Here is a 19,982-nt window from a genome sequence, read left to right as displayed (position 1 = left end):
GAAATATTACAAGGTTATATATATAAACAAAGTTATTTATTATTTTTTGCTTATATATAAATAATTTGATGTCACTACAGAAGATGATGAAATCAATGACGATTCTTCAAAAGCTTACTAACAATTTTTTTTTTTTTTTTTTCCATTTCAAAACACGTATCATATATATAAAAAAGGAACAGAATGCAATTTTTTTTTTTGGGCATTTTTACTTGGTATGTTCTTGTTTTCCCACTCCTTTTAGGCACCAACGCCTTAAACATCTGTTAAAAAAACTATTTTTAATATCGATTCAGTTATATCAAACCCCCAAGAAGCAACGCTTTGGCAGATTCGTAGAAAAACACAGCAACTTCTACAACAGAGGAAAATACAATCTCTTCAAATGTTGTATCCTTTTTTGTTTTTTTGTTTTTTAGAATAGCGATTTCATTTAGGAGGCAACTATGCTTGCCATAGAGACCTCAACCAGGTTAAACGCCGGGGCCCTTTTATTGTCATGAATGCAATTGCATTTTTGTCATCCCTAAGAACATTAACAGCCTTTGTAAACTCACTGTCATCCAACTCTTCCAATTGCTGCAAATCTTCCAGGCACTTCTGATACAATGTGTTTTCATTCGATGCATTCCTTTGCATAGCTTTGAACTTGGCTGCTGAGAAAATCTCGTACAAAGCATTTTCAATCGTCTCCCCAGCTTTATAGGCATAGCATGCTCTTTTCTTACGACCTAATGCTGTCATAGCAAAGGACTTGCGCTTCTTGGGTTGCATATCATTTACGTGAATGATTGAATCTGAATCAAGGGTACCATCAACTACTTGAGTGGGTAGGTTACTGGGCTCTGAAGAACGCACGGTTTCTGTGTTGCTATTTCCCTCTTCAGTTGCCACAGGTACTCCACTTGGTAATTGGTATTTGCTGTTAGATCTCTCTCCTGCACCAGATGTGTCAACAATAGCTAGAACACTTTTATGGAAGGGAGAAATAAAAGGGAACTTACCTTCAAAAATAACTGTCATTTGTTTATACAGAGGAAAGCTCTTTCGTCGAAATGGTCGTGCTTCACTTCGTACCTGGAAATTATAAACCTCACAATGTATCCACTTTTCAAAGAAATTTTATGTGTTGCAAAATTTAAATGGAAGTCAAAATCTTCTTACCGCAATATAGTTATCCCAGACTTTATCATCAGCTACAACCATATGTCGAGTTTCATCCCAGCCAAACCCATCGTGACCAAGCAAGGTTTTTACAACACCATAATCTTTCTTCATAACATTGTAACGGTTCTTAATCTGGTTCTCTTCTAAATTCAAATCAAATTTCTTGTTGAAATCACGTGTCACAGATCTAATTACTTCATTTTTAAATTCATTGTAAGCAGTCCTCCCACAATTGTGCTGCCCGATAAAAAGCTCAACCAAATAGGCATCACGAGAAGGCGTCCACTCTGCCTTGGGTCGACCTGTGACTCCATCGAGTCCAGCAGACATCCTGCCTTCTACCAAGGAACAAGTAAAGATAGTGGCTATGGATGACAAAGATTGCTGAAGCAAAGAACAAATATCAAAAGCATGAATTCTAGCCTGAAAATGTTGGGCCTACGCCGTAAACTACATGTAGGTTGTCCGAATCAAGTTTCTCTTCAAAAGAATGTAAGAAAACCAAAAGCTTCTCCACATGCAGAACTTGTGGTAAGCAATTCTCAAAAAAGTCCATTGAAGAAAGCATAACCATAAGCATAAATAAAAGATGAACGCATTGGTCTACTATTTCCGGCTTAATTCAGTCCCCTCTGCTAAAATAAGATTTATGTCAAAACCAAATATCTAACCTTGATAAGCCTAAACTGATGACCAAAGAGTTAACATCAGTATCTGCTTGAGTCACTGCCCTTTCGGCTTTCAGGAAAAAAGGGAATCTAACGAAGCTCAATTTTCTCAATCAAAAAGATTTTTTTAATGTCATTATATCAATCAAAAGTATTGACAGATTTGTAATCACCTATTTTCCACAGCATTCCTCAAATCCCCATCTGATGGATATAATTTTTACCCAAAAAAAGAGGTGCCGGATGTGCATTCTGAGACTACCCTAATCTCCTTGGATCAATACCATCTTGCCTTCCTCTTAAACATGAGATCAAATTTACTTGCCGATAATAAACTTCTGCCACCTCTGCTTTTCTGATTATAAATCACACCAGCTTTTCTGATTATACCATCACACAAAACTTACTCGAATAGCGAGTCCTTCCAATTCAAACCCCATATAAATTTGAAAGGGATTTCTTAGGCTAGTTATTTTCCATATGTAAATTATGTTTTGCACAACGTGTTGAATCATGTTCCGACAAGTGTCCCACAACCCCGAATGCCCCAACTACTAATAGTACCATACCAAAAATCTTCCATATAACAACCAAACACTCATCAATGATAAAAAAGATACCTTTGCGATTTGATTTTTTTAAAGATATATCAAAACAAAAATGAACTTAAGATTACATCGGGGTGAGACCTAAACGCATAAATACCATTCTCAGTTACAGTGATTAAAAATTAGCTACTGTCAAACCCAGTAAAATTCCATCCCACCCACTGTTTGGTTAGTGAGAAAACCCATTAGAAAGCATACAGAATTGAGTCTGTATATTGGTTGTAGCTAAGAGTGGGATAGGACAAATAAAAGACAGACACAGCCAAATATTAAATTTTCGACACTTTCTCGGTAACCCAACGGAGCATAACATTTTACTTATGCTAAGATACAAGAGATCTACAGCTTGTACCTGTACTCGCTTGGAGCAACAGTGATCGGAGATCGGTGACCGGGAAACCGCGAGGAGATGACGGGCTAACGTGCGCAAAGTGCGTGCGATAAGGACATGGAGCTAAGATATGGGCGAAAAAGGAAAAAGACAAAATGGGGAAAACAAATAGATACGACGTTTCGCGGGACTATTTTAACGTTATAAATTGGGCACAGCTGCTCTCGAATCACACTTTGCCACGTCGGACCCCAGAGATATACCTGATGGATGATCCTAGCCGTCGAGAAACTTCTTGCGTATTTGCGACAGAAATAAATGTTTATAAGAAAGGTGTGGACCGTGTGGTTCACTCCTAATAAAATGTTTATAGGTTGAAATAGAAATTTTAAATTTTAAATATTATAAATCAATCTCTTCATTTAAGTAATATATGATAATTTGTTATATAAATCTATTTGAGAATAAAATAATTCTTTTATAAAATTTTTATAAAAAATATTTTAATAAAACACAAAGGAACAAATTCTTAGGTAATAATTATGTTCCTCAGAATTTAAACTTGTGTTGTTCACTGTTTCTGCATTTGAACAGACAACTATCATTGTTATGATCCTTTTCCTGTCAAAACCGTATAAAATTATAGAAAATTTATGATTGTGTCAACAAATTGTTTTTACTTTAGGCTTGAATCAAAGTTTCAACTTTAGCCTAGTGTATGAATGGGCCCATCTTGTTTTGGATTTTTTGTAGCGTGTCAAGCTACACAGGTCCAATTCATAAATGGGCCAGTTGAGAGTGAATATTTTGAGTCCTAGCCATGGCCCAGCATTTTTGCAACAAACAGAGCCATTTCAACATGTTTCGGAAATTACTTTCTGCCCTTTTTCCGTGTTCTGCATCGTCCAAATGCAGCTTTAATGGTTTTGTTTGGACAAGAAAATTGCTGTCAGCATGGTTGCCATAAAGGCGAAAGCAGCATGATGATGTTTGTGGATAAATTGCTCCCAAGTCAATTATACTGCATCACCAAAAATGGGGGGGGCACCCAAATCTTTGTTAATGGAGTTGACAACCATGGATTGATGCGCGCATTGTGTAGGACAAAGGACCCACCTTTTGTATTTGCAATTCGATCAAGTCAATACTGGGTTTCATTCCCATTATGCCACTGTAAAAAGTTTGACCTAGTGTGGAACTTTAATCATTGCCAGCTTAATCTGTATCAAACGACTCTAATTAAGCAGGTCTTTCGCTAGATTTAGCTATCTAAAAATAAAGGCCTAAGAGGCAGAGCAAGATAATGAGCAATTAAATTAGATGTCTGAATTCATTTGGTATTCAAATCATTGATAGTGGATTTGAGTCTGATAAGTGATGAGCTGTATGATGATCTTTCTGCTCCGAAGATAACAAGCTGTTAACATCAACATAGTTCTTTGAATACCAACTCCAACTCAAAAAATATAATAATTTTTTGTGAGGAATTATTGTTCATCATGGGATGAGTTAGCGTGATATCCATGACAGTACTTCCACCTGCCGCAAGGGGTGCTGGCGTGCGAGAAACCTCTACCACGCTGGATCATTAGTTGCAGCTTGTCTCTGTATTTCTAATAAGTGTGAATAGTTAAATTTTGAAACATCTGGGTCTTTCCTAATCAATATGATCACAATCCAATAAAATCTGTATTGAAGTCTCGGGTGAGGATCGATATATGTTCCTCACGATTTGGAATATGAATTTCAAACAAAAAAGAAAATCTGTATAAAGAAGACCCGGATGGAACGATATACTTCAAGATCAGGGAACACAAAAACTTAAAAGGAAGACAAGTATAAAGGTACTGTTTCATTCAGGGTGAACAAGGTGACCACTAACACTTCAATGCCCTTAAGAAGCACCAACTTATAAAGCCATATTGCCGAGACACCTCTACTTTCCCCCCCCCCCCCCCCTTCGACGCTGACACACTTCTACCAACATTAGAGTCACATTAGAGTCATTAAACTTTTTTTTATGCCACAATAACATCTAGGAATAACAACAGTAGCTATAAGTTTATCTGATCTCACCAAATATAGTCGATCAAGGGCGGGAAAAGCTAATGTTATTAAAAATTAAACATAGAAAGAAACATGCATGCTGCTATGGGGTTGCAGCTAGCTAGCATGCAGAACTTGTGGTCAGGTCAAGGAGACACGAGCTACAGTGAATGTTTCTGGTCCCGGAGACTAGAAAGCGTGACAATACAAGTAGGAGATGTAGGCGTCCAACAAAACCCATGAATATGTTGAACTGCACCAAAACAAAAGCCTTTTAGAATCTGAACTCATGCTTTTCTCATAATATAATGATGATCAGTTATAGGTAGAGAGTTTTTTCCTTAATTTACAAGAAGACAAAGTCATGATTATGGTTTATCATCATGACATGAAATATATGGTCAATATAATCTTCCTATAGCTAGGCGACTTATTGATCAAATTCAAAAAAGATGATGATCCAGCGAGACAAAGATATCAATAAAAGAAGGAATTAGAGACAGGTACCTGTTTGGCTGTCTAGAACTTCTATTGACATCGGTGCCCCCTCCCTCATGGCTGCCTCATGTTTGAATTTCACTCTTTTATCTTTTGTTTTGGAAAATTAAAAAATTACATAATTTTTTAACCATGCATTTAATTAAAGAACGTTTTGCAGTACTCTGCATTTTGGATTAAGAAAAAACTGACATATTGTATTATAATTAAGACTACCAAAAACTATAACACCATATATAGTAAATATTTGACCATCAAGATTATATTAATAATAAGATCAGATCATATGCCATTTCCAAGGGCACGGGTGTAACATTAACTGATCTTAGCTATAGACAGCTTCTTGGATTGTCCACACATCATGATCATCATCATGTTAATTTGTCCCTTAATTAACAGAGTTGAGTTGATGATCAGTAACTCCTCCGACCATGTGAATAATAAATTATCTGAGAAAATTAAAATATTAATACAGTTGTGAAATGTGGTTTTGGATGGGGGGTGGGGGGGATTCTCGAGTCCACAAAGCTTAGCCGGCCATGTGATAAAAGCAGCTTTCTTCTTTCTTGTAAAGCGAACACGCCCGTTTGGGTGCAATCATGTGGTCTACTTTGTTATAATTTCATTCACATATCCCTTAGCTCCCCCTCCCCCCCCCCCCCTTTTTTTAATTTTTATTTTGTTGATCAGCTTCCATGTAAATGGGGATACAAGTGAGTGATATTAGAAGCCGTATGTGAAATGTATGCATAGATGAGACAAGTTACGGGGTAATTATATATGGCTTTGGAAGCTGAGAAGGAATGTGGTAATGGTAATTGCTAGGTACATCAGCTCGGGAAACGGGGAGACCCGCTCGTGCGACCGGAAGAGCCCAGCCTCAGCAATTCACCCTCCCTATTTATTTAATTATTGTTATCATAACTTAATCGTGATTAAGTAAACTGTTTTAATTATTATAAGCTGAGCAACAACTTTATATATTTTTTAAATTACAGAAAGGGCTCGAGAACTAGCGGATTTCCTCAAAGCTACTGCCACGAAACAAAAAGTGGATTCTCTTCTCTTAAATAGCTTTCAAACATGGCCCCTTGGAGAACCCCTCGCGTGTCTTGTGTGTGGGTATATATATATATATACCACCATAGCATTACCCTCTCTCCATCCCCTCTAGCTATCTCATATCTCAGTACTCCTTCATTGCATTACATAACACTCCTCACCATTAAAGACAAAGAAGATAGAACAGCAGTAGAGTCACAGAGAGAGAGAGGAACGAATATGGCATCGGATAAGGTGGTGGAGACTGTGATAGTAGGCAGTTATGTTGAAATGGAAACTGAAGGGAAGCCCAAGGATGTGAAAACCAAGCTATCTAATTTCTTTTGGCACGGTGGATCTGTATATGATGCATGGTTTAGCTGTGCTTCAAACCAGGTTCATTATCTTGCTTTCCCTTCGTTTTACCAAGACTGGCCCATTTCTGCGCTTCTTGTTCTTGGCTTGGTAGTTTTTCCTAATGGTTTCGGGGGTCTGTTTCTTTCTTTGTTTCAGGTGGCTCAAGTTCTACTTACATTGCCATACTCATTTTCCCAGCTGGGAATGCTCTCCGGCATACTTTTTCAGCTCTTCTATGGATTGCTGGGTAGCTGGACAGCATATCTCATTAGCGTACTCTACGTAGAATACAGAACCAGAAAAGAAAGAGAAAAAGTTGATTTCAGGAACCATGTCATCCAGGTTTCACTCGATCTTCAACAACTTGATAGAGAAAAGACAATTTCTTCCCTTTTATTTAGCAATATATGCTTATCGGCTTCTCACATGGGTTCACGTTCTTAATCATGTAGTGGTTTGAGGTTCTTGATGGACTCCTAGGAAAACACTGGAGGAACGTGGGCTTGGCATTTAACTGCACATTCCTTCTGTTTGGATCTGTCATTCAACTCATTGCCTGTGCGAGGTATACCTACCGATTCTGACCAAAGCTTTTTAACTATATCTCAATTTTATATCTACAAGTTTTCCTAATAAACAAGTGCCACAAATCTGATCATCAATTTCTGCAAATTAACTGGGAATCTTTTTAATGTTTCAGCAACATCTATTACATAAATGATAATCTAGACAAGAGGACTTGGACTTACATCTTCGGAGCTTGCTGTGCCACGACTGTCTTTATCCCTTCCTTCCACAACTACAGAATTTGGTCCTTTTTAGGCCTCATAATGACCACCTACACTGCTTGGTACCTCACCATTGCCTCCCTCCTCCATGGCCAGGTAATCATTTCATTTCCAATTTAATCACAATCTTAACAACTCCATAAGATCAAACAGTTGACAAACTCGTATATAGAAATGTATGAATCATGAAGTTAAAAGTACTCATGCCATTATGACTAATTGATTAATTTACGTACTCTGTTACAAGTTAGATAACAATGCTGCACTATGATACATAGTACTTCATGATTAAAGAGTTCTTCCCAAGTGAAAGGGAACTATAAAAGAAATGACAACATGTATTAATTGCTCAACTCGTGTTACCGTTGACACGAGGTACAGTACTGATCTTCAAAAGCACAAAACTTTTGGAGCCATCAGCGTGTTCTTAGCCTTCTGGTTATATTGTTATTTCTTGGCCTTTTGGTTTTAATACTAACAATTAGTGGTTCATGCGCGGTGACTTGTATACAGGTTGAGGGTGTTAAGCATTCGGGTCCAACTAAGCTGGTGCTATACTTCACAGGGTCCACAAACATTCTCTACACATTCGGGGACATGCTGTTACTGTGTAAGACGAAGCCCTGAATTTAAAAAAATGGTGCCTTTCACGTTTTTTAGGAATCTGCTCATGTAGCTTGCTCCTCATTTGCAATTTGCTTTTGACCTAGTCATAGATTTGGGAAGAAATAAAATAAACTAAACTATACATGCAACAAGGCTGGGTTTGAAACTTTTACGTCATTTTGAAAGTGACTAAACCTAAATTTCGTTGGACATGATCTGACCACGTGATTTTAGTGACCGATCTGAGAAAACTTTATTTACCTCCCGAATATTCTAAATTATCAAAAATATTTTTAATTAAATTGCACTTCTTTGGCGTGGGAGACAAAAAGTCTTTATTCTTGGGAACCCCTCTCTTCCTTTTTCAGGTAAAAAGCAAATACTCTTTTCGCTCTCTGTGCTTTGGCTTTTATCGTGAGAAGAGGGTTTTGAATAATGATATATTCAATTTACAAGTTTTTTTTTTTGATAAAAAAAGTAGATCATATTATAAAAAAAGTGTCAAAAACATACTTTTTTTTTTTAATACCCATTTTTTTACATTATACATATATTACTCCCAAGTTAATCAGCGAAATCCACATCAGCTACAAAATAATAAGCTTAATATTAAAGTTTCCCAAAATTTTTGTTCATATTTATATGTAACAGCAAAAAGAAAATTTCTATGGTCCCTACCGGTGACTTTGCACATCTGTAAGATGATCTTAGCCCAAGTACACCTTACCCATTTTTGGAGGATGTTTTACGACATAGCCTAAGGTTGAACAATACTGTCTGAACAAAAAAATATGACCTATAAATTATACTTTGATTTTGTTTTTGCTTTTGTGCTCCTTTCGTGTGTACTGAGAAGAAGGTTAAAACGCTGCTAACACTAGCTGAATCTGATAAATGTTGGTGGGTCAGGGAAATCATGCATGCAATGTGGAAGCCTCAGAAGTTCAAGGCCATATACTTGCTGGCTACACTGTATGTCCTGACACTGACGCTTCCCTCCGCATCAGCAGTATATTGGGCATTTGGAGACATGCTCCTCAATCACTCCAACGCTTTTGCTCTGCTCCCAAGATCACCCTTCAGAGACATGGCGGTCATTTTAATGCTCATACACCAGGCATGCCCTCCATCCTCATGTTCATGTTCATTTTCATATTCATATGTTGATTAATTTACACCTCCTTTTAATCAAGTTTTAATTTTTTAATTTTTGAGAAGAACCATAATGATATTTTTTTATCTGATTCCTGCAGTTTATAACATTTGGGTTTGCATGCACGCCCTTATACTTTGTATGGGAGAAGGCCATAGGTATGCATGAGTGCAAGAGTCTATGCAAGCGTGCAGCAGCAAGATTGCCTGTTGTCGTCCCCATATGGTTCCTGGCCATTATCTTCCCATTCTTTGGCCCCATCAACTCCGCCGTTGGATCACTTCTCGTTAGCTTCACAGTCTACATCATCCCCGCTATGGCCCACATTTTCACCTTCAAATCAGCCGCTGCCCGAGAGGTACCCTACCTTATAATCTTGCTCTGCATATACACCATAACATTCTGTCAAGCCAGTTGAAACATCGAGGAAGTACTTTTTCAGGTTCGGCCAAGTGTCAGATGTTTGACTGAACAGTGAAACAATTCAATTTATAGTTAATACTCAATGTTTGTTATTATCATTTAAGAAAGAAAAGGGTAAAAATTAAGGAACACAGATCGGTAGCGTATGGTCACCGTCTAGCAGACCAGTCCCGGGCCGTTCTCCCAAACCGAAAATGTTTGAATTTTAATGCTCTTACTTATCTCCAAGTCGTGTTTACTAAATGCACGAAAGAAAGTAATAGATAATTAGACTGGACATACAATGCACAAAGGCACGGGATTCGTGCTGACCACTACGATCCAGAATATCTGTTCGTGCCTGATTCCCCATGTCAGGGAAGTATCCGAAAAACCTCCACCTCTGCATCACTTGTCTCTTATATCTACGTGCACACCCTTTCTTACAGTACTAGCATTTGCCTTTTACTGCATCATTAGCCGTTAGTATAAAGTAAATGTGGATTTGGTTTACTTTTATATCTTAATCCAAAAAAAATAATCAAATTTTAGAAGCTACAGCATGAAGAGCTACTCGAAAGTTTGATGAAAAGTTTTGTTTTTTTTGTTTTTTTGGGTATGAGTTTATAAATTAATAGAATGCAGTATAACAGTTTGTGATAAATGGTTGTGATGCAGAATGCAGTGGAGCAGCCACCAAAGTACATGGGGCGATGGGTAGGGGCGTACACGATGAATGTGTTTGTGGTGGTATGGGTGCTAGTGGTTGGGTTCGGGTTCGGTGGATGGGCTAGCGTGACAAACTTCGTGCACCAGATTGACACTTTTGGGCTATTCACAAAGTGTTATCAATGCCCTCCTCCACCTCTACCACCAACACCTCGCCTTGATCTCAATGCCACAGCACCTTCTCCTGTTCACTACCATCCCCACCCCTAAATTCGCCATACCTCACAGCCATTGATTTGTACCCTGTACCCAGTAGTTTTGCTGATCAGTTTCCTCCAGATGCTTTCACAATATTTCAGCTAGCCTAGTTATCTCATTGCATCTTTGCCCGTTGGAACGACATGACAACAGAGGAAGGAGATAAATGTGGAGTTGAATTAGACCCAGCAAAATATGTATTCGGCAAATAGCCATTTCCATCAATTGAAGCAAATACCTTGTTCTACTATGTGTATCTTTCTGTCTCTTTTTTTATTTAGTTTAGGGTCTTTGCTATGCATTTCACAAAAAGAAGAAAGAGTTGTATGCAATATTGAAATATTCGAAATTTTCTACTTCTAATACTCGTGCAGCCATATGCTTGCTACTCTTTCAAAATATAAACATAAAAGTATTGATATTCATCTAATATCTCTCGTTATTTCCTATATGTACGATCACCAGCAAGGGGGCTGAGTGCCTATAAAATTGCAGTACTGTTGGTTTTTCCCAATAAATACATGCATGTAGAATAACCCCGAAAGAAAACACTCTCTAATGATTATTTAGTACTTGTTTTAAGCCTTATATCTTGGGGAATGCAATCTCCAACAACGTGACGTACAAGTTACCTCCTTTCCTTGAATGCATGGTTCAACAATCGGCCAATAGCAAGCAGATCATGGTGGTCCTGGCCTTCCTGGGTTATTCTTTTGACAGAACTATGTTGTGAACACTGTAAATATCATAAGGCTGCATCCTGTTCGAGTTACGTACTTCAATGCTAATGCAGATCACGAACAAGCTAGAACTGGCTTTATGATGGCGAGTATTGGAAAGACAAGTAGGAGCAGGACCAGGGGCAGCAGCATTAATTCAATGCTGATCACTTTTATTCTTTTCTAAATACAACTCCAGAAAAGTATCTAATCAATATCACTCAGTTCTGCAGATATTACTAGAGACCAATCGTTCCATGGCTTCAATTGTCCATAGAAAATTTTTGTAGCGAATTCCTGGTGCTCTCCCCGCCTTTCGCCCTCTGACTGATCAGGGCGCAGGAGTTTAGATCATGAAAATGATATCTCAAGAAATAAAGGTCATAAAAGCTGAGGAGAGAGCATCGTTTAAAGCTTCCGTGAACATGAGACGCGAGTTGATGACAAAAGAATAACCAGAAATACCCTAATAATTAAAGAGAATGGAAAGCAGGAAAGTGATGACATACGGATTGGAGGGTATTGCTAAAATGTAGATTGATAAGGCTGCTAGCTAGACATTGATGGAATATTGTGAGGGAATCTAATAATCTGCAATATTCCCACAAAGGCTTCTTGCACAAACTGGCAAATTAAGTTGCCCACAGTGCCCCGTAATGAAAAACCATGCAACTTTTGCAAGAGCATGCGAAGCCAGCGGGGAAAAATAAAGTCACCTATCTTTTCAGTTGATAAGCCCTTTTCTGTCTAGTATATGGCTTTATTCTCTGGCGCAAGAAAATAATGATGTGAATAAGGGCGACATGCTTGGAAGCTCAAAATCCACAATGCTCGCAACAATTTACCACAGAAAGTTTGTATAACATTTCTCAAACACTAAAGTGTGGCAGTGTAATGATCTCAACTGTACCTAACTGCAATAAGTGATCTGATATTAGTTTTATTTTGCTTTTCTGTTGCTGATATTGATCGTAGACAACACACATGTTGCCTTTCCCCTGAAAACTTCAATAGCTAACAATATGTTGAGAGTATTAAGCAGAACCAGCATAATCTTTGACGGAATAATTACTCCCACTCAAACGTGTTTGTGGCATAATTCATAATCCTTCAACAAAACGTTATTTCTATCTCAGAAAATAAGTACTATCGCATCACTCAAGTTGGGTGGGAGTAAACACCTACAGGCAACTGTACAAAGCTCAACCAATTCCTCTCAAAAACCCAATTATCCAAATCATTTGCATATCTTTGCAGCATAGCAAATCAGATAATCAGCCACCAAGCAACCTTTGACCTTTCTTGCCAGCTCATTGAAAACCAGAAACTTCTTAGAGGTACCCTTTGCTTCCCAACTTGGCTAGATGAACAATAATCCTGTTTGTCTCCTCATGTCTCTACCTTTACTTAACTTTATCTGTACAACTAATTTCCCTGACAAGAAATTTAACATCTGTTCCAGAAAACCAAGAACCGATGAACTTAGCTTTTCCCCGGCAACCAATTGATTGATACCATGGAATCTTATTCAATCTCTTAATTACACAACTGCAGGCTGAAGCGCAATCCATCCAAAATTGCTCTAATTTCAACCACATTATTGGAGCCAAAACCATAAGAAGTACAGAATGCGGCCAAAAACTTGCCACTTTCATTAGATACCTTCATCTCCGATTCAACAATCTCATGTGAGCACAGGTCATCTCAAAGCGCAATTGTTTCTATAACAGACAACGTCGAAAATTTGTCCTGTCTGAAACATCAGAGACACAAACATGCACAGGTACGTGTCTGTGCACATGTAATTCGGTAAAGAGTCTTGTTAGGTACAAACGGTTTGACGCACCAAACCGTGTACCAATGCTGACATGACTTTTTTTATTGAAAAGAAAAACAAAAAAAGGAAAATTTTGAGAGAAGAATAAGGTCATTTGTCTCACGAAAATCATTTCCGTCTCAATTTGTACCGTTTCATTAAACAGATGCTTTACATGTCAGCATCGGTGCGCAAACTCGCTTGCATGAAGACTTTTCCTTAGCTAAATATCTCATCCCTAAAGATCATTAGCAGTGAAGTTTGGCGACATCAATTTCCTTTCTCTTTCCAGCCTTCCCCTGACCCTAGTCCGTGCTGCAATAACTATGTACAGGACGAATGTAATTAAAAGCTAGTGGCAATGTTGACAGTTTTTTTTTTTTTTTTTTTTTGGTGAAAAAAACTACCCCTAAAATTTGTTATTTTCCATAATCCATAAGAATGTCCCGCAAAACTATGTTGTATTCCTCTTGCATCGTTTTTTCAAAGCAAGCATATCATAGATATATTTAACAGTTATAGAATACAATAGTCAACAAGGTGGGAGGTCCAAACATTCAACCCAAAATAGCAAATAAAACACAAGAAATAAAAATAAAAATAAAAAAGAGGGATTTGGGGTCAATGACTTGACCCCCACCCATTTTCCACAAGGGAAAGCCGTTTAAAGCGGTTTTGATACAGTCTGTTTATATACAGTCCAATAAACGGATTGTAATACTACGACTAAAAGTCACAGTTAAGAGATTTGTGCTGCATTTCGCTGGTCTGGACTGGCTGCAAGAGACTTCCACTACCTCTTTCCCACGATCCTTGGTTAGGAGAAGCAAAAACATAGGTAAATAACAAATAGGAGATGCGTCGAATCGTCGGAGCACGACGGTCAGGGACTGTGGCCTTGCATGGAGGCCACGCGCCACTCTAGGAGAGTCAAGGTCGATTGGATCTGAAGAATTCGAGGTCGCTGGCCTTAAAAATACCGCGCGTGGCAGCAACAAGCACTTTGTTAGGGACCTCAGTCAAGTCCCTAAACATTAAGGATCTGCTAGCTTGCTTTGCCTTGTGATGACTGAATGTCTCTTGCCAACTTACTTGGCTTTGAACGAATTATGGCAATGAAGGGTTCCTAGGTTGATGGAGGTATGATGTTTAGTAATAGAATTGATGATGATGATGAGTTGGAGTGATCTAAGTGATGAATTTGTGTGTTTGATGCAATGTGGCGCGGTTTGATGATGATCCTTGGTTTTGGAGCCACTTGGGTGATGATTAGGGTTGGTATGGTGAAGTGAGACTAGGGTTTGGATGGTGGCTAAAGGGAATTTCGAAATTGGCTGGGATAGATTAGGGCTAGAGTGTTTCGGCTATGGCAAGAAAGGGATAGAAATTATGGTTTGAATTGGTCTAGAGTAATTCCTAAGATTTAGGGATTTGGAGATGGATGATTGGGTTTGGATGATGGATAAGGTGGCTAGGGTTTGATCATAAATGATAAGATGGACGAGAGTTGTTAGGATTTGAGGTTTGAATAAGGGTAAGGGGTGTATTTCGATTTTGAGGGATTGGAAGATGGATTAGGGTTTTGACTAGGTCCGGAAATAATCCTAAAATATAGGAATTGCAAAAGGAAGTTAGGGTTAGGATTCCTAAAATTTAGGAAATCCTTATGGAAAGCTAGGGTTTCGACAAAGGCACTTTGGATGGATGAAGGCTATGTTTTAGGAATGTGCTTAATGTAGGAAATCAAAGGATATGAAGTATGAAGCTTGGAGTATGTTTGTTATATGAGAAAATGCAAGAAAATATAAGAATAAACTAGAAAATATATGAACAAACAATGGATAATTTGGGTAATGAATGGAAAATAATCATAAGATAAATATAAAAGAAATCAACACCTACTCACGGATTGCAAGGTGATGAAAATACTAAGATACATAAATGGAACAACACATATTTATGAATTGCAAGATGATGTTCATCTTCTTAGGATTCACGAATTACACTCAAGTAGCCCAAGTGCAAAAGCACCTAAAACATCTTAAGAACAATAAAATTGTCCACAAAGGAAATTGCCAAAAGATGTAAATGAAATATCTAAAAGTTCTATTTAAAGCAATAACATAAGTGGGAAACCCTAAACAACCCTCTTGTAAAATAGGTCTTGCATGGGCCCCATGATGGCCCGTGGCATGTGTTGGCCCTTGGTGTCCTAGGCTGGCCCATGGCATGGGCTATGGGCATGGCTGGCATAGTTGTTGGCGTGTGGCTGGCATGGCCCAAACATGGGCCTAAGCGTTGGGGTTGTGCTGCTTCTGGGATGGCATGGCCTAGGCAAGGTGCTTGGGCACTGGGGCTGTGTTGCGCACACTGGGCGTGCTGGGAGCGCTACTAGGTTGCTGCGCGCTGGGCTTACTTGTTAGCGACAATGTCGAGGCATGGGCCGTGTGACTATCTAGCCTTGTTAGTAACAATGTCAAAGGCATCAGCCATGGACCTGTCAAGGCTTGTCATGGCATGATTGACAGCTTGGTCGTGGGCCACTAAACTTGGGATTTTGACACACTCTTCAGTGCGGTAGTGTGTGGATCTCACAAGCACCACTCCGTTCGACATTCTGATTCAGCCGTCTGAAGGATTAGCAGCTAGAGAGTCTTGTTGTGGAACACATGGCGGTCATTAGGCTCCAGAAATCAGTAAATAGACATTTCTCCTTGCTATGGATGGAAAACAAAATAAAAACCGAAAAGAATGGGGCTGCATCATGTTCCTCTAGCATGTCAATTGTTAAGTTTTATATCTAAAAGGTTTCTCAAAAATAAGAAAAGGGGTTCACCCCTGATTTTGAGTGAAAGCAATTAATTAATATTTTAACTCACCTCGTATTAGAACGAAAGTTTTTTTTTTTTAAATGATATTAGAACGAAAATAAATTGAGTTACTTGCATAACAACTAATTTTCATTAATGGTTTTGCTGGGAGATAAATAAAAACTATTTATTAGAACAATCGCATAACACAAAACTGGGAAATGCTACTTGGAATGGCATTAAACTGGAGGGACAAGGTCCAAAGTTAAGAGGAGCACTCTTGAAAAATAAGAAAAGTGGGACAGAACAGCGAGAATAAGGAAAGCCCGAACCCATGAACTGAAATGTTGGGTCCAAAGTTAAGAGGACTACTGTTGAAAAATAAGAAAAGGTCCAAAACCAACCGTGACCGAAGCCTGAAGGCGATGAAATCAACCCTGTCGGGCAAGCTGAGTGAAAAAGAATGAAACTAACCTTGTTGGATCCGCTGGATGTCTTAAAAAGGATTTATGATTTGAGGACAGATATACACTCTCCGCAAACCATATATAATTTTTTCATATATAATTTTTTTTTTGTTCTCTCCTCAGCACGGTGTGTTGCTGCTACACTTATGATTTTATACAACTGGAGCAGGAAATGACTTGTCGTCTACAAGTTCCGTACATTTAATAATACAAATCTAGGACACGTGGAAAATTCTTTTTTTTTTTAATTGTGGTCCTACTTTGTTTTAAAAAATATCGACAACTTTACATAACTAAAGACTGTATCTAACGTTAATATTGGAATCGCTCAACCGTATACACCAAGAACAAGGCAGTGAGGATGAAACTTGACAGATTATTTTATGATATTAGTAGTAACATCATAATCTTTATCTTACCCAAAATTTAATCACATTCCACCGGTTATCCCGACTTAATTGCATACCAGCTTTAACCTAGCTGTCCCCATTCTCTTTTGTGGGACTGTACTGCCATCTTTCAAGGATTGACGTTTCCATGTTTGAACAAGTCATACTTCTAAAATGGACGGAAAGCATCGGTGGGGAGCGATAGAATTGAATTTCGCAAACATAATTAAAGAGTGTTTGGGCCTTTGAGGGTCACTACTCTCAAAGTCTCTATATATGAAGGTCAAAACGTAGAAAATCATGGCTGAGGAAGGTGATTGAAGCATAGTAGCATTTTCTCTTTCCCTTTTCTTATCAACCTGTTTCTTCTAACTTATTTTTATTAAACACGTCATTTTATACCTATCAAAAAGAACAAAGAGCCACAAAAATGATTCCTCCATTGAGATGTCCGTAACATTATTAATGTGGTGATGGACCAATCGGGCTCAACTTTTTTCTAAAGTAGTAAAAGCAAAGCTCCATCACCACCGCAAATCCCCCTCCCCCACCCCCAAAACATCCATCATATGAAAAGAAAAGACATTATGTTCTAATTTCACCAATCAGACACTTCAATCGCAAGCAGATAGTTTTTACTTCCCCAGAAGCCAATAAAATACGAGGGACTGAAGATGTCCACCTAAAAATGTTCGATCTTCAGATCTATTGTATGCTTATATTGCCCACAATAAAACAACAAACCAGAAACAAGATATTGAGAAGCACTAGTGAATCTAAAAGCAGCAGTATTCATATAATGTGTATAGAAACTCAAATCAGAGAGAGTTAACATGAAACTGAGCATCTACTTCACCACTTCGCAGCCTCTACTCTGTCGCAGCCAAAACACACTATCACTGACAATAAAAAACATCAAAATAGAAGCAGCAACGCATCTCAGAAACTAATCAAATACTAATAAATCCAAACAGACTACTAATAAGAGCGACCCAGAAACATAAACACCAAACCAAAAGTGGGTCACCAAGAAACCACCCCGAAAGAGCAACTCCTATAATAAACCAGATAAAGCATTAAAATGTGTTCAGAAGAACACAATTACCCAAGCAGATCAACGAGCACTGTTTGGACACTCCCTAGCGAAATGCCCAGTCTCGCCACAGTTGTAGCAATTCCCACCGCCACCACCGCCGCCTCCACCGCCGCCGGCTCCACCTCCACTCTGATAACAGTCCCTCGCAAAATGCCCACTTTCGCCACACTTGTAGCAACTCCCGCCGCCGCCTCCACCACCGTACCCACCGCCATAACCACCACCCCCATAACCGCCGCCTCCTCCTCCTCTACCACCTGATCTCCCACTACCATAACCACCACCCCCACCATATCCACCACCTCCTCCACCGTACCCACCGCCACCATATCCCCCGCCTCCTCCGCCACGTCCACTTCTCCCGCCTCCGCCGCCCCCGCCTCCGCCTCCTCGGCTGCCCTGCACGGGACCCTCAGATGGGCCGGTGACATCAACAGCCTTGGTGCGGCCGTCGTTACCTGACTCGATCTGGTACTCCACGGCCTCCCCTTCACCCAGACTCCGAAATCCATCGGATCGGATCGACGACTGGTGCACGAACACCTCCTCCCCACCATCGTCCGGGGTTATGAACCCGAACCCCTTCTGGTCATTGAACCACTTCACAGTCCCGCTCAGCCTCTCGCCCATTTCCTTCGCCACCACCAAAGAAACCCTAAAAGAATCACACACCAACAACAAACCCTAGAAAACTTCAAGGGTGTGTGATTTTTGGCGTTACGGTTGTGGGAGTACTTATATGCAAAGCCGGGGAAACGAAATCTTCGGTGTGAGTGCCACATCATCAGAATAATGTTATTCCACCCAATTTTTTTGAAATTTTAAATTGGGTTAATTGTAAAACTTCTGAAAATTAAAGTATTATTTTTGTAATTCAAGACTTTATAAAAATATTTTCTAAAAAAAAATATTTTTACCAAGCGGTCAAGTTGGGGCGATAGACTAATATTTTCCTTTTAAAAAATTCGTGATTAGTTATATATGTTAATCTCGAGTTAAAAAATTAATATCTGATTTGCTAGAATTCCATATCAATATGCACCCCAACCAATAAAAGATTGACACATAATATATTGATTGTAGATAACAATCCTATTGTTAATTTTATAATAGAATAGATACTTAATTACGAAGTCCATAAGCTTTAGGTATAATTTTTGTAGAAATTAAAAAATCATAATACTTTATCATAAAAACGTAAAAATTCAGATATTAAATTTGCAATTAACCATTTTCAATTACGCTTATGGTAATGAATATATATTTAAATAGTAGATATGAGAAGTCACTTCATATAAAAATTATTAAATATCCTGAAATATAGATAACGTCATATTCTCCTTCCATTAAAGCTTATATTATTAAAATTGTTATATAAATATTAATTTATAATTAAAGGATTTACTGTCAACTATTTATTTGGATTTGAGATTCTTTTTTTTTTTTTTTAATTTTAAGATTTATAACACGAGATAAACAAATTATAACTTTATATATTCATCAAGCATTTAATACTGTTTGAAGAATTTACTTAAACAGCTATTAACACTATAAGACCTACTATATTTATCTCCCCAACATTAAATCTTAAATATCAAATAACAACACTAGGCTTCGTATAGTTTTTAAACTCATCTCAATTCATCTTAACTTATCATTACAATTTTTTTAAATTTCAATACAAAATATAATAAACAATTCAACTTTTTCAAATCTTAAAATAATAATAATATTAAAAAATAATATTTTATCATCTCAACTCAGTTCAACATTCAAACGCAGCCTAAATCATATAAATTCATTCATCCTTCTTGTCTAATAACTACTCCTAAATTTAAAATATATTGCTTTAATGAAGGAGGAAGATAAAATTTAACCCTAGACTACGTTAATGTTTTGACTGTTTATTACCCGTTTTCAAGATTTCGTTTAGTTATAAAAATGAGATTAAATAAATTGAAAATTGATTAAAATATTATTAGAATATTATTTTTTAATATTATTTTTATTTTAAAATCTGAAAAATTAAATTATTTACTATATTTTATACGAAAGTTTAAAAAAAAATTATAATAATTAGATAAAATAAAATG

At 37.9% G+C, this 19,982-nt stretch overlaps 3 protein-coding genes across 3 annotated transcripts; 1 reads left to right on the top strand and 2 right to left on the bottom strand.

Moving 5' to 3' along the window:
• Positions 1 to 268: 268 nt before the first annotated feature.
• On the bottom strand, positions 269 to 2,950 carry LOC121254240 (uncharacterized protein At2g29880-like). The gene is made up of 4 exons (XM_041154209.1): positions 2,796 to 2,950; positions 1,165 to 1,502; positions 1,005 to 1,077; positions 269 to 938 (listed from the first exon to the last, which is right to left on the bottom strand). Exons 2-4 carry the CDS (start codon positions 1,495 to 1,497, stop codon positions 445 to 447), a joined length of 900 nt encoding a protein of 299 aa, XP_041010143.1. The 5' UTR covers positions 1,498 to 1,502; positions 2,796 to 2,950; the 3' UTR covers positions 269 to 444.
• A 3,472-nt stretch (positions 2,951 to 6,422) lies between these two features.
• On the top strand, positions 6,423 to 11,022 carry LOC121254233 (auxin transporter-like protein 5). The gene is given in 9 exon segments (XM_041154200.1): positions 6,423 to 6,755; positions 6,873 to 7,058; positions 7,169 to 7,281; positions 7,417 to 7,600; positions 8,018 to 8,093; positions 8,096 to 8,114; positions 9,020 to 9,227; positions 9,364 to 9,621; positions 10,344 to 11,022. Coding segments are annotated over 9 exon segments (1,461 nt in total). The 5' UTR covers positions 6,423 to 6,599; the 3' UTR covers positions 10,605 to 11,022.
• A 6,542-nt stretch (positions 11,023 to 17,564) lies between these two features.
• On the bottom strand, positions 17,565 to 18,618 carry LOC121254241 (glycine-rich protein 2-like). Its single transcript, XM_041154210.1, has one exon. The coding sequence runs from the start codon at positions 18,517 to 18,519 to the stop codon at positions 17,908 to 17,910; it is 612 nt and encodes a 203-aa protein (XP_041010144.1). The 5' UTR covers positions 18,520 to 18,618; the 3' UTR covers positions 17,565 to 17,907.
• Between the last annotated feature and the right edge of the window lie 1,364 nt (positions 18,619 to 19,982).

The sequence above is a fragment of the Juglans microcarpa x Juglans regia genome, chromosome 3D (genome assembly GCF_004785595.1).
Source record: "Juglans microcarpa x Juglans regia isolate MS1-56 chromosome 3D, Jm3101_v1.0, whole genome shotgun sequence".
Classification (NCBI taxonomy): domain Eukaryota; kingdom Viridiplantae; phylum Streptophyta; class Magnoliopsida; order Fagales; family Juglandaceae; genus Juglans; species Juglans microcarpa x Juglans regia.
Note: the sequence above shows the minus strand (reverse complement) of the source record. Positions and strands in the feature narration are given on the sequence as shown.